Genomic DNA, 14,740 nt, shown 5'->3' on the forward strand with positions numbered 1-14,740 from the left:
TTTAGACAGGAATGGCTGTGTGTTGAGTTATTTTGAGGGGACAGCAAATTGACACAGTTATACAAGCTGTACGCTCACTACTTTACATTATAGACAAGTGTCATTTCTTCAGTGTTGTCACATGAAAAGATAGAATATAATATTTACAAAAATGTGAGGGGTGTAATCACTTTTGTGAGATACTGTGTGTGTAAATATAATTTTAGTATATATATATATATATATATATATATATATATATATATATATTAAAAAAATAAAAAAAATAAAAATATATATATATATATATATATATATATATATATATATATATATATATATATATATATATATATATATATATATATATATATATATATATATATATATATATATATATATATTTTTTTTTATATATATATATATATATATATATATATATATATATATATATATATATATATATATATATATATATATATATATATATATATATATATTACATTTAATTTAAATTTATAATATATAGAGGTGGAGCTAGTGACTTTTCCTGTAGACACAGCAGACATCCAGCCCTGAGGAAGAGGGGGTCACCCTTGAAACGCGTCAGCATCTAGTATCTGCAAGCAAGTTTTATCCGATATGCACACGCTTGGTTTGGGTCACAAAGTAGGGATCAGGGTGGCAGCTCACACACCGTCAAAAACAAGAAAGCAATGGCTGCGCTTATATTTCTTGTAAAATATGGAACCCCCCCCCCCCCATCCCCCTTGTATATCTGTTTACCATTGACTACTTCTGCATCTTTCTTTTCAGCTAACACCATGAAAGTTATCGACACCAAGACATTTGACATGTACGACGGAGGTGAGTTCATGGGATTGTTGAATCTGTTTGTGGTGTATAAATGGGGGAGGAAGGTGAAAATTAAGGTGATAAAATAAATACATATTCCCGCGCTACTAAACAAAGAACTATTTAGCTGCTGCAAACACCGAAACGGTCAGTCCATAACCGGAGAATAAAATAATATACAATAGACGGTGCTGCGCTGTTATGTGCGATAAATAACCAAAACCAGATTACTGAAACAAAAGTGACTACCGTATATACTCGAGTATAGGTCGATCCGAATATAAGCCGAGGCCCCCAATTTACCACAAAAAAAATGGGAAAACTTATTGACTCGTGTATAAGCCGAGGGTGAGACATGCCTGTCCATCCCTGTGTGTCCGTCCATCCCTGTGTGTCCGTCCATCCCTGTGTGTCCGTCCATCCCTGTGTGTCCGTCCATCCCTGTGTGTCCGTCCATCCCTGTGTGTCCAGCCTACCTGTGTCCTGAGCCTGTGTCCTTCTGCACATACGGCGGCCATGCCAGGATCGCCGCACCTCTTCTCGTCTGTGACAGACGGCGGCCATTCCACTGTTCAAAAGCCGCGCCTCCGTCTGTGATAGGCGGAACACTCAATTTCCCAGCAGTCAGTGTTCCGCCTATCACGGACATCCGCTCATCCTCGTCCGTAGTATGAGGATGAGGGGATGTCCTTGATAGGCAGACCACTGACTGCTGGGAAATTGAGTGTTCCGCCTATCACAGACAGGGAGGCGCGGCTTTTGAATAGTGGAATGGCCGCCGTCTGTCTGCACGACACGCTGATCGGGTAGACAGACGGCGGTGACTCGAGTATAAGCCGAGGGGGGCACTTTCAGCCGAAAAAAAGGGGCTGAAAATCTCGGCTTATACTCGAGTATATACGGTATGTGCTACATAAACAATATAGAGGTAGCAGTGTGTACAGTGGTGTGAAAAAGTGTTTGCCCCCTTCATCATTTCCTGTTCCTTTGCATGTTTGTCACACTAAAGTGTTTCGGAACATCAAACCAATTTAAACAATAGTCAAGGACAACACAAGTAAACACAAAATGCAATTTGTAAATGAAGGTGTTTATTATTAAAGGTGAAAAAAAATCCAAACCATCATGGCCCTGTGTGAAAAAGTGATTGCCCCCCCTTGTTAAAACATACTATAACTGTGGTTGTCCACACCTGAGTTCAATTTCTATAGCCACACCCAGGCCTGATTATTGCCACACCTGTTCACAATCAAGGCATCACTTAAATAGGAGCTGCTTGACACAGTAAGGTCCACCAGAAGATCCTTAAAAACTACACATCATGCCGAGACCCAAAGAAATTCAGGAACAATTGAGAAAGAAAGTAATTGAGATCTATCAGTCTGGAAAGGGTTATAAAGCCATTTCCAAAGCTTTGGGAATCCAGTGAACCACAGTGAGAGCCATTATCCACAAATGGCGAAGACATGGAACAGTGGTGAACCTTCCCAGGAGTGGCCGGCCGCCCAAAATTACCCCAAGAGCGCAGCGACGACTCATCCAAGAGGTCACAAAAGACCCCACAACAACGTCCAAGGAACTGCAGGCCTCACTTGCCTCAGTTAAGGTCAGCGTTCATGCCTCCACCATCAGGAAAAGACTGGGCAAAAATGGCCTGCATGGCAGAGTTCCAAGGAGAAAACCACTGCTGAGCAAAAAGAACATCAAAGCTCGTCTCAATTTCTCCACAACACATCTTGATGATCCCCAAGACTTTTGGGACAACATTCTGTGGACCGATGAGACAAAAGTGGAACTCTTTGGAAGGTGTGTGTCCAAGTATATCTGGCGTAGAAGGAACACTGCATTTCATAAAAAGAACATTATACCAACAGTAAAATATGGTGGTGGTAGTGTGATGGTCTGGGGCTGTTTTGCTGCTTCAGGACCTGGAAGACTTGCCGTGATAAAAGGAACTATGAATTTTGCTGTCTACCAAGAGATCCTGAAGGAGAATGTCCGACCATCTGTTGGTGTACTCAAGCTGAAACGAACTTGGGTTCTGCAGCAGGACAATGATCCTAAACACACCAGCAAGTCCACCACCGAATGGCTGAAGAAAAACAAAATGAAGACTTTGGAGTGGCCTAGCCAAAGTCCTGACCTGAATCCTATTGAGATGTTGTGGTATGACCTTAAAAAGGCCGTTCATGCTCGAAAACCCTCTAATGTAACTGAATTAGGACAATTCTGCAAAGATGAGTGGGCCAAAGTTCCTCCAGGACGCTGTAAAAGCCTCATTGCACGTTATCGCAAAAGCTTAGTTGCAGTTGTTGCTGCTAAGGGTGGCCCAACCAGTTATTAGGTTTAGGGGGCAATCACTTTTTCACACAGGGCCATGATGGTTTGGATTTTTTTTCACCTTTAATAATAAACACCTTCATTTACAAATTGCATTTTGTGTTTACTTGTGTTGTCCTTGACTATTGTTTAAATTGGTTTGATGTTCCGAAACACTTAAGTGTGACAAACATGCAAAGGAACAGGAAATGAGGAAGGGGGCAAACACTTTTTCACACCACTGTATGTGATACAATCCAACATAGATAAATAAATGAATAACCGTCTTGAAAGTGTGGTGGAGGGGCAGCGAAGCCATGTGCTGGATTTCCTCTACAAGTACAAATATAATGTATAAAGTGACTTCATCCTCTTCTATGCAAAAAAAAAGTTATGCAAAAACGCAATGTGCAAAGTGACTTGTCCTCTTCTGTGCAACACACTTGGGTGTAATGCCCCGTACACACGGTCGGACTTTCCAATGGAAAATGTGCGATGGGATCATGTTGTCTGAAAATCCGATCGTGTGTGGGCTCCATCTGACTTTTTTTTTCCTTTGGAATTCCTGACACACAAATTTTGAGAGCAGGATCTAAAATTTTCCAACAATAAAATCCGATCGTTTAAATTCTGAACGCCTGTAGACAATTCCAACGGGCAAAGTGCCACGCATGCTCAGAATAAATTACGAGACAAAAGCTGTTGGCTACCGGCCTCTTTATAGTCCCGTCGTACGTGTTCTACGTCACCGCGTTCAGAACGATCTGATTTTCCGACAACTTTGTGCGGCCGTGTGTATGCAAGACAAGTTTGGGCCAAAATCCATTGGAAAAAATCAGACGGATTTTGTAGTCGGAACCTCCGACCGTGTGTACAAGGCATAAGGTGGCCTCTTACCTTACAGCTGTAAGGTAACAGCGTATATGTATAGCAATAGGGATCGTAGGTATTCACAGTAATAACTTGTTGTGAGTGAACATCTAGGGGACCTTCTTTGTCCTGATGAGACGCTCACAATATGGTGATGTATATCCGCCCCCTTGGAGCCAGTAATGGCAATGGCGTCACCTTTCCCGGTTGATATATGTACAGTATGCAGGAAAAGAGAAGGGGGGGGGGGGTTCCAGATAGTGTAGTATATAAATCAAACACTTTTTATTGTTTGACCACTTCATTACCGGGCACTTTCGCACCTTCCTGCCCAAGCCAATTTTCAGATTTCAGCGCTGTCACTTTTTGAATGACAATTGCGCGGTCATGCTACACTGTACCCAAACTACATTTTTATCATTTTGTTCCCACAAATAGAGCTTTCTTTTGGTGGTATTTGATCACCTCTACGATTTTTATTTTTTGCTAAACTAATAAAAAAAAGACCGACATTTTGGAAAAAAATTGTTTTTCTTTGTTTTTGTTATAAAATGTTGTAAATAAGTTTTCTCCTTCACTGATGGGCACCCATAGGTGGCACTGGTGGGCACTGTTAGGCGACACTGGGCACTGAAAAAAATAGCTTTTTTAAAAGAAAATTGGGGATAGTTATTATAGCAAAAAGTACAAAATATTGTGTTTTTTTTTCAAAATTGTTGCTTTTTGTTGCTTTTTTTTGTTTATAGTGCAAAAAATCAAAACCGCGGAGATTATCAAATACCACCAAAAGAAATCTCTATTTGTGGGGGAAAAAGGACATCAATTTTGCATGGGTGCAGCATAGCACAACCGTGCAATTGCCAGTTAAACCAACGCAGTGCCGTAACGCAAAAAATTGCCTGATCATTCAGCAGCCAAATAATCCGGGGCTGAAGTGGTTTTATGCCCTGTACACACAGTCGGAATTTCTGACGGAAAATGTGACGGAAAAATGGTGTCGGAAAATCCGATCATGTGTGGGCTCCAGTGGACTTTTTCCGTCGGAATTTCCCACACACAAAGGTTGAGAGCAGGATCTTAAATTTTCCAGCAACAAAATCCGATCGTTTAAATTCCGATCGTATGTAGACAATTACGACAAAGTGCCACGCATGTTCAGAATAAATCAAGAGACCACAGCTATTGGCTACTGGCCTGTTTATAGTCCAGACGTATGTGTTGTACGTCACCTCGATAGGAACGATCGGATTTTCCGACAACTTTGTCCGACCGTGTGTATGCAAGGCAAGTTTGGCACAAAATCCGTCAGAAAAAATCCGATTTATTTTGTTGTCGGAATGTCCGACCGTGTGTATGGGGCATAAAAGACCGTTTCCAGTTTGCTCTCTGGTATCCATATTGATGAAGCAAGGAAATCATACCCTTATGCCGTGTACACACGGTTGGACTTTCCGGCAGAAAAAGTCTGATGGAATCATTTCATCGGATATTCCGATCGTGTGTGGGCTTCATCTGACTTTTTTTGTTTCGAAAATTCTGACGGACCTAGAAATAGACAGAAATAGAACATGTTTTAAATCTTTCCGACGGAATCAATTCCTATCGGGAAAATCGTTCATCTGTATGCTATTCCGACGGACCAAAAACGACACAAAGGCAGCTATTGGCTACTGGCTATTGAACTTCCTTTTTTCTAGTCCCGTCATACGCGTTGTACGTCACCGCATTCTAGACGATCGGACTTTGGTGTGATCGTGTGTAGGCAAGACCGTTTCAGCAGAACTCCGTTGTAACTCCATTGGAAAAATCGTCAGAGTTTATTCTCTGTCTGTGTGTGTGTACACGGCATTACTTTCATGCAAGCATGTCTGGTTGGACTGTTTTTTTCTTTTTCAGAAAGCACTCCTACCAGGCATTGGCCCAATAGATTTTCCATCATTGGCTGAGAAATTAAACAACTCTGTCAAATTTTAACTTTTATTTTCGCACAGCAGTGATCAAAGTTTATTTCTGACTATTCATTATCTTACGAATCTGCACCGGCACCTGTTGTTATAAATCACCTTTTTATCAGGTATAAATTACTTTTTAACCGCTTCAGCCCTGGAAGAATTTACCCCCTTCCTGACCAGAGCACTTTTTACGATTCGGCACGGCGTCGATTTAACTGACAATTGCGTGGTCATGCGACGTGGCTCCCAATCAAAATTGATGTCCTTTTTTTCCCCACAAATAGAGCTTTATTTTGGTGGTATTTCATCACCTCTGCAGTTTTTATATTTTGCACTATAAACAAAAAAAGAGCGTAAATTTTGAAAAAAAACGCATTATTTTTTACTTTTTTGCTATAATAAATATCTCCCAAAAATATATAAAAAAAACAATTTTTTTCCACATTTTAAGTTGATATGTATTCTTCTCGATATTTTTGGTAAAAAGAAAAAAATCACAATAAGCGTATATTGATTGGTTTGCGCAAAAGTTATAGTGTCTACAAAATAGGGGATAGTTTTATAAAAATTTTCTGATATATTTTTTATTTTTTTTGCTAGTAATGGCGGTGATCTGCGTTTTTTTTTTGTTTTTTTTTTGTTTTTTTTTTGTTTTTTCGTGGCTGCGACATTATGGCAGACACATCGGACAATTTTGACACATTTTTGGGACCATTGTCATCAATACAGTGATCGATGCTATAAAAATGCATTGATTACTGTTAAAATGTCACTGGCAGGGAAGGGGTTAACATTAGGGGCAATCAAGGGGTTAATTGTGTTCTCTAGTGTGTGTTCTAACTGAAGGGGGAGGGGACTGACTAGGGGAGATGACAGATCGCTGTTCATACTTTGTACGAACAGACGTTCTGTCACTTCTCCCCTCAGAGAATCGAGATCCCGGTTCTCGCCATGGTACTAGCAATCGCAGGAGCCCGCATCGGCTACGGGGGCGAGCTGTGTGTGCCCCTAGTGGCCACCAGAGGGTACGACATAACATAATGGCGATTTGCGCAGCCGAGCCATGTTGCCATGTACAACTGCAGCGGCTGGTCAGCAAGCGGTTAATAAAGAAATATAAAGGAAGCACTCAAAGTGCAAACTAATTACGAAAGGTGTAATTTATGTGATCAGATACACTATATTCTCAAAAGTATTAGCACGCACACACACACACACACACACACACTTTACTGGCATCCCAGTCTTAGTCCTTAGGGTTCAATATTGAGTTGGCCCACCCTTTGCAGCTTCAGCTCTTCTGGGAAGGCCGTCCACAAGGTTTAGGAGTGTATCTATGGGACTGTTTGACCATTCTTCCAGAATTGCATTTGTGAGGTCAGGACTCTCCAGTGAGGTCAGGAGTTCCTCCACCCCAAACTCGCTCATCCATGTCTTTCAAGACATGTTGAACAATTTCATGCTCCCAACTTTGTGGGAACAGTTTGGGGATGGCCCCCTTCCTGTTCCAACATGACTGCGCACCAATGCACAAAACAAGGCTGAGCGAGTTTGGGGTGGAGGAACTTGACTGGCCTGCACAGAGTTCTGACCTCAACCCGATAGAACACCTTTGGGAGGAATTGGAGCAAAGACTGTGAGCCAAGCCTTCTCGTCCAACATCAGTGCCTGACCTCACAAATGTGCTTCTGGAAGAATGGTCAAACGTTCCCATAGACACACTCCTAAACCTTGTGGACAGCCTTCCCAGAAGAGTTGAAGCTGTTATAGCTGTAAAGGGTGGGCCAATTCAATACTGAAACCTATGGACTAAGACTGGGATGCCATTAAATTTCATGTGTGTGTAAAGGCAGGCGTCCCATAATTTTTTGACAATAAAGTGTAAGAGGGACCTATATTTTTGTCCATATTTTGTTTTATTTATTTTTTTCTTACTTAAAGCCCCCTCCTCAGGCAGAAAAAAAATTAACCCTTGCAGTGGGGCCCCCTAGTAGTGCAAAGGTTCAATGCTTGGTAAATCTTCAAACTTTCTAAGTAAGGGGCCAGTTTAATGTCCTTCAGGCTTTGGGGGGACTGGACTGTGGCCAGTGGGAGTAGAAAATGCCCCGGCATCAGTGGCCCATCATTGATTTTAATAGGAGCAATATTGCCTTATTGATGGGGTCAGTAGGGGGAATGGTGCCCTATCATTGGTGTCAGTTGGTGGAATAGTGCCCCAAAGGGACGCAGTTTGACCACTGGTCTAGGGGTAGAGGAATGAGGTGTAATACCTCATTCCTTATGCTGGCAGGCTTCTACCATATTGTGTGACCAGTCTTCTAAAGCCTTTACTCTAAGGCCGCGTACACACGGGCGGACTGTTCGCCCAACTTTGTTCGTCAAACAATCCGACAAACAGTCCGCTCAAAATTTGCATGAACGGACTTGACCACACACGATGAACGAACAGTCCGCTGAAAGCGTGCGCGGTGACGTGAACGGCACGTACGACGGGACGAGAAATACGACGTCCAATACACTGCAATGCAACCTTCGCCGTGTAAATCCTTTCTGAGCATGCGCGAAACTTAGTTTGTCGAACAAGCCTACACACGAGCGGACTGTCCGCTGAAACTGTCCGCTGAAGCCCACACACGAGCGGACTGTCCGCTGAAACACTGTTCAGCGGACAAAGTTGGGCGAACAGTCCGCCCGTGTGTACGCGGCCTAAGGCGTTCCAGCCGGTGGTCACTTACTGATGTCTTCAAGCACAATGCAGAACCAATAGCCATGCATTGTATGTGAGGACCAATAGCCCCGCATTGCGTGTGAGGCCCAATAGCCCCGCATTGCGTGTGAGGCCCAATAGCCCCGCATTGCGTGTGAGGCCCAATAGCCCCGCATTGCGTGTGAGGCCCAATAGCCCCGCATTGCGTGTGAGGCCCAATAGCCCCGCATTGCGTGTGAGGCCCAATAGCCCCGCATTGCGTGTGAGGCCCAATAGCCCCGCATTGCGTGTGAGGCCCAATAGCCCCGCATTGCGTGTGAGGCCCAATAGCCCCGCATTGTATGTGATGAGCGGTGCCTGCTTTCCTCCAGGACACTTGCCATTCAGCCCAAAGAGTTCAATCTTTGTTTTCATCTGACCAGAGAATTTTGTTTCTCATGGTCCAAGAGTCCTTCAGGTGACTTTTGGCAAACTCCAGGCGTGCCGTCATGTGCCGTTTACTGAGGAGTGGCTTCTGTCTGGCCACTCTACCATACATGCCTGATTGGTGGAGTGCAGCAAAGATGGTTGTTCTTATGGAAGGTTCTCCTCTCTCCACAGAGAAATGCTGTATTTCTGTCAGAGTGACCTTCAGGTTCTTGGTCACCTCCATAACTAAGGCCGTTCTCCCCCGATCGCTCAGTTTGGCCAAGCGGCCTGCTGTAGGAAGAGTCCTGGTGGTTCCAAACTTCTTTCATTTATGGAAGATGGCGGCCACTGTGCTCATTGGAACCTTCCCCAGATCTGTGCCGCCATACAATCCTGTCTCGGAGGTCTACAGACAATCCCGTGGACTTCATAGCTTGGTTTGTACATACACTGATAATTGTGGGACCTTGTATAGACAGGTGTGCGCCTTTCCAAATCCATGTCCAATCAACTGAATTTACCACAAGTGGAGTCCAAGTTGTGTAAACATCTCAAGGATCAGTGGAAAGAGGATGCCCCTGAGCTTTTCAGTGTCATGGCAAAGGTTGTGATTTACATGGGGCTTATTTTACGTTGTCATTATGGGGTATTGTTTGTAGAATTTTGAGGAAAATAATAAATGTAATCAATTTTCGAATTAGGCTGTAGCATAACAAAATGTGGAAAAAGTGAAGCGCTGTGAATACTTTCAGGATGCACTGTATATATTATATAAGTGAAGCCAGGATAAGGATAAAAGCCAGAAGAATCCCCTTCAGAAACAAATCGACAGTGGATACTCACAGAAGACTTAGATTGTACAATAAATCATGTCTTTATGTTGTGCTTATTTGACAGATTTCTCCGGACCGATGGTCGAGTTTATAAATAAGATCCCTGATAAGTCCATTATCATGGTGGCCAGCTATGATGACGTAAATACCAAGTAAGAATAAGTTCTATGTTTCTAAAATACTAATACAGTACACATCTGGATGGGCCCCACACTGGATCTCACTTGTGCGTTCTAACAGTGTGGGATGAAGTCGTCTATTCACAATGATCTTAATAATAAACTGTTGACCACATGTATTCGGGTGTAGGGGCTTGGACATTTGGTACTTGCCAAGGGGGAGAGTAAACCAGTCTGACATCTGAGTAACTCCTTCAGTAGAAGGGTCTAGGCCAGTGATGGCGAACCTTGGCACCCCAGATGTTTTGGAACTACATTTCCCATGATGCTCATGCACTCTGCAGTGTAGTTGAGCATCATGGGAAATGTAGTTCCAAAACATCTGGGGTGCCAAGGTTCGCCATCACTGGTCTAGGCTTTCAGATATACTCTATTACCAAAAGTATTGGGACACCTGCCTTTAAACGCACGTGAACTTTATTGGCATCCAAGTCTTAGTCCGTAGGGTTCAATATTGAGTTGGCCCACCCTTTGCAGCTTTAACAGCTTCAACTCCTCTGGGAAGGCCGTCCACAAGGTTTAGGAGTGTGTCTGTGGGAATGTTTGACCATTCTTCCAGAAGTGCATTTGTGAGGTCAGGCACTGATGTTGGATGAGACTCCACTGTAATTCATCCCAAAGGTGTTCTGTCGGGTTCAGGTCAGGACTCTCTGCAGGCCAATCAAGTTCCTCCACCCCAAACTCGCTCATCCATGTGTTTATGGACCTTGCTTTTGACACTGGTCCAAATCATTTGGTGGAGGGGGGATTATGGTGTGGGTTTTTTTTTCAGGGGTTGAGCTTGGCCCCTTAGTTCCAGTAAAGGGAACTCTTAAACTGGAGGTCCTGCCGAATTTCTTTTTTTTTTAAAGTCAACAGCTACAAATACTGCAGCTGCTGACTTTTAAAATATGGACACTTACCTGTCCAGGGCGCCCGCAATGTCGGCACCCGAAGCCGAACTATCCCTCGGCTCTCAGGTGGAGGCACCGCCATCTTCGGTAAGGGAATCAGGAAGTGAAGCCTTGTGCCTTCACAGCCTGGTTCTCTACTGCGCATGCGTGATCCTGTCTTCTGGGACTTGTGTGAGCTAATACCTGGATTATACAGGTAACTGCTCTCCCCTCCCCCCTGAAAGGTGCCAAATGGGACACCGGAGGGGGGGAGGACTCCCAAAAGTGGAAGTTCCATTTTTGGTTGGAATTCCGCTTTAAGGCGTCAGCATACCAAGACATTTTGGACAATTTTATGCTTCCAACTTTGTGGGAACAGTTTGGGGATGGTCCCTTCCTGTTCCAACATGACTGCGCACCAGTGCACAAAACAAGGTCCATAAAGACATGGATGAGCGAGTTTGGGGTGGAGGAACTTGGCTGGCCTGCACAGAGTCCTGACCTCAACCCCATAGAACACCTTTGGGATGAATTAGGGCAGAGACTGCGAGCCAGGCCTTCTTGTCCAACATCAGTGCCTGACCTCACAAATGGGCTTCTGGAAGAATGATCAAACATTCCCATAAACACACTTGTGGACAGCCTTCCCAGAAGAATTGAAGTTGTTATAGCTACAAAGGGTGGACCAACTCAATATTGAACCCTTCAGACTAAGACTGGGATGCCATTAAAATTTATGTGTGTGTGTAAAGGGAGGCGTCCCAATGCTTTTGGCAATATAGTGTATGTGGCCAATACTAAAGGGAACCTGGAGCAGCACTTTCTCCAGGAAATATAAGCAGTTCATCTCATTTGTAACTCATACCAGCCAGAGTGTTGACATAGTTTTGTCATGTTGAATGTTAATGTTTAAGTATTGGATGACTGTAAAGGATTTGTGTACATAAAACTGATGTGTTGTGTTCAATAAGTGTTGGGGGCTTGAATCCCCCCACTGGGTCCTTCCATCACTTGAATAGTTTACTGCACCACCCATATTCTGGCTGCTGGGTGGGTCTTGGCAGTGACTTCACTAGGGTTGGTGTCACATGGTGCAGTAAAACATGGTGCCAACATGGCAATAGTAGTCCCTCAGTGAAGGTAAACCTCAATCCCCATCCTGCATTGCTGGTCAAGGCAGTGGCTTTTTAACCCACCAACCCCAACTGCCCAATTGTTGATCACTTACCTGATCAGAGGTCTTTGCTTGCACTGTTGGCAGAGATATCTCCTCTCACGGTACAGTGTTCCTTTCATTGCCGGGTGCTGGAATGCAGGGAGCTTTCCAGTGCCCGGCATCTTGCTGCATGTTCTGAGCACAAGGGATGTTGGCAGACTGCTCCTGTCACCACAGCTCGGATTCAGGGAAAGCTGGCAAAGTGGCAAGTGTGCTCTCTCACTGCACTGCATATAAGTACATGGAGGAAACAGATTGCCACACTGTGGATGGTTACACGGGGAGGAGTTGAACCCCCTTGATGCCCTCATTATCTACGCCCCTGTAATTGATGGTGTCACCCCTCTTGTAAGGCCGCGTACACACGCGCGGACTGTTGGCCCAACTTTGTCCGTCCAACAGTTTGAGCGAACAGTCCGCTCAAACTTAGCATGGACGGACATGGCCACACACGACGGACGAACAGTTTGCTGAAACCGTGCGCGATGACGTGAACGGCACGTACGACGGGACGAAAAATACGACGTCCTATACACTGCATTATAGCTTTCGGCGTGAAAATCCTTTCTGAGCATGCGCGAGACTTAGTTGGCCGAACAAGCCTACACACGAGCGAACAGTCCGCTGAAACCTTGTTTCAGCGGACAGTTTTTCGGAATTTCCGTAAGACCTTGTTCGTCCAACTGTCCGCTGAAACTGTCCGCTGAAGCCCCACACACGAGCGGACTGTCCGCCCAAACACTGTTCAGCGGACAAGGTTGGGCCAACAGTCCGCGCGTGTGTACGCGGCCTAAGTGTCATCCGGATGCAGGTTGAACCACTTTACGACCAGTGCATGACGATGTACGTCCATTTTTTGAAGAGGGATATCTCAGTAACTGCATCAGCTGCTGCCACAACCGAGATATCCATCTCTTCAGGCGCCGATCGTGTGTACAATAATGGTGGCCTCTGGGGTGGGTTAGCCGCGAGATCATCGTTATCGGTGGCGGGAGAGGTGTGACCCCCCTCCCGCTGCTCTCCCGCTCCCACCACCGTTTACCGGAAGCCGTCGGTAACGGCGGAGGCAATCGGAACCTGTTTTGTCTGTGGTATGGAGACGAGTGAGGCTAAGATAGCCCCCACCCGTCTCTATACCATACCTGGGCGGAAGCAACGTCAAAACATCATTTCCGCCCATACCTCTTAAAGGCACATTTTTTCAATGTCATTTTTTTCAATGTCATTTTTTCATATGACAATTTACTTACATTTTTTTATTGCATTTACGTCCAAATATGAGATCTGAGGACTTTTTGACCCCAGATCTCATATTTAAGAGGACCTGTCATGATTTTTCTCTATTACAAGGGATGTTTACATTCCTTGTAATAGAAATAAAAGTGATCCATTTTTTTTTTTTTAAGTGTAAAAATAAATAAAATCAAGTAAAATAAATAAGAAAAAAAAATAATAATTTTTTTTAAAACACCCTGTCCCGAGGAGCTCGCGCGCAGAAGCGAACGCATACATGAGTAGCACCCGCATATGGAAATGGTAGTCAAACCACACATGTGAGGTATCGCCGTGATCGATAGAGCGAGAGCAATCATTTTAGCCCTAGACCTCCTCTGTAACGCAAAACATGCAACCTGTAGAATTTTTTAAATGTTGCTTATGGAGATTTTTGAGGGTAAAAGTTTGACGCCATTCCACGAGTGGGCGCAATTTTAAAGCGTGCCATGTTGGGTATCAATTTACTCGGCGTAACATTATCTTTCACAATATAAAAAAAATGGGCTAATTTTACGGTTGTCTTATTTTTTTTATTCGAGTGCGCTTGTAAGACCGCTGTGCAAGCACGGTGTGAAAAAAAAGTATTGCAATGACCACCATTTTAGTCTGACCTCCATCTATCCAAAAACAACTTAAATTGTATATCCTCAAGCAGCATGTATGTATGTATGTATGCGTGTGTGTATAATTTATATATATATATATATATATATATATATATATATATATATATATATATATATACATACATTCATTCATTCATTCATTCATTCATTCATTCATTTTTTTTTTTTTAGATTGTAAGCTCTAACGAGCAGGGCCCTCTGATTCCTCTTGTACCAAATTGTAATGTCTGCCCTCATGTTGTAAAGCGCTGCGCAAACTGTTGGCGCTATATAAAACCTGTATAATAATAATTAAAAAAAAAATATATATATATATATATACACACAGTATATAGTATTCCTTTCCCTAACACGCATCTGTCCTCACAGGTTAAACGATGCTGCGAAGAAAGCATTTGAAGACCTCGGCAGTAAAGAAATCCGTAACTTAAAATTCCGATCCGGATTTGTTTTCTTGGCTATTAAAGGTGGCAGCCTTCCTGTGGAAGCTGAAAAAGAAAAGGTACCCAGCAGGCTATGCTTTATCTTAATTTGCTAGAATTTTTTTTAAATTAATGTGTCAAAAATATTTCCAAGATTGGCTTTTAAAATTACTTTATACTGTAGATGTTCATTTTTATTTTAAGGTGTACCCATCTGTAGATATATG

The 14,740-nt window shown here is 43.4% G+C and overlaps 1 protein-coding gene across 1 annotated transcript in view; it reads left to right on the forward strand.

Moving 5' to 3' along the window:
* Positions 1–14,740, forward strand: part of FAM3B (FAM3 metabolism regulating signaling molecule B) — a 101,971-nt gene that overhangs the window by 76,034 nt on the left and 11,197 nt on the right. Inside the window, exons 5-7 of the mRNA XM_077479891.1 lie at positions 796–846; positions 9,988–10,075; positions 14,461–14,593. Of these exons, the coding sequence (XP_077336017.1) occupies positions 796–846; positions 9,988–10,075; positions 14,461–14,593 (272 nt within the window). The remainder of the gene's footprint in view (positions 1–795; positions 847–9,987; positions 10,076–14,460; positions 14,594–14,740) is intronic.

Source organism: Lithobates pipiens, unplaced genomic scaffold, assembly GCF_037356315.1.
Source record: "Lithobates pipiens isolate NorthernLeopardFrog02 unplaced genomic scaffold, aLitPip1_a1.2 Scaffold_16, whole genome shotgun sequence".
Lineage (NCBI taxonomy): Eukaryota > Metazoa > Chordata > Amphibia > Anura > Ranidae > Lithobates > Lithobates pipiens.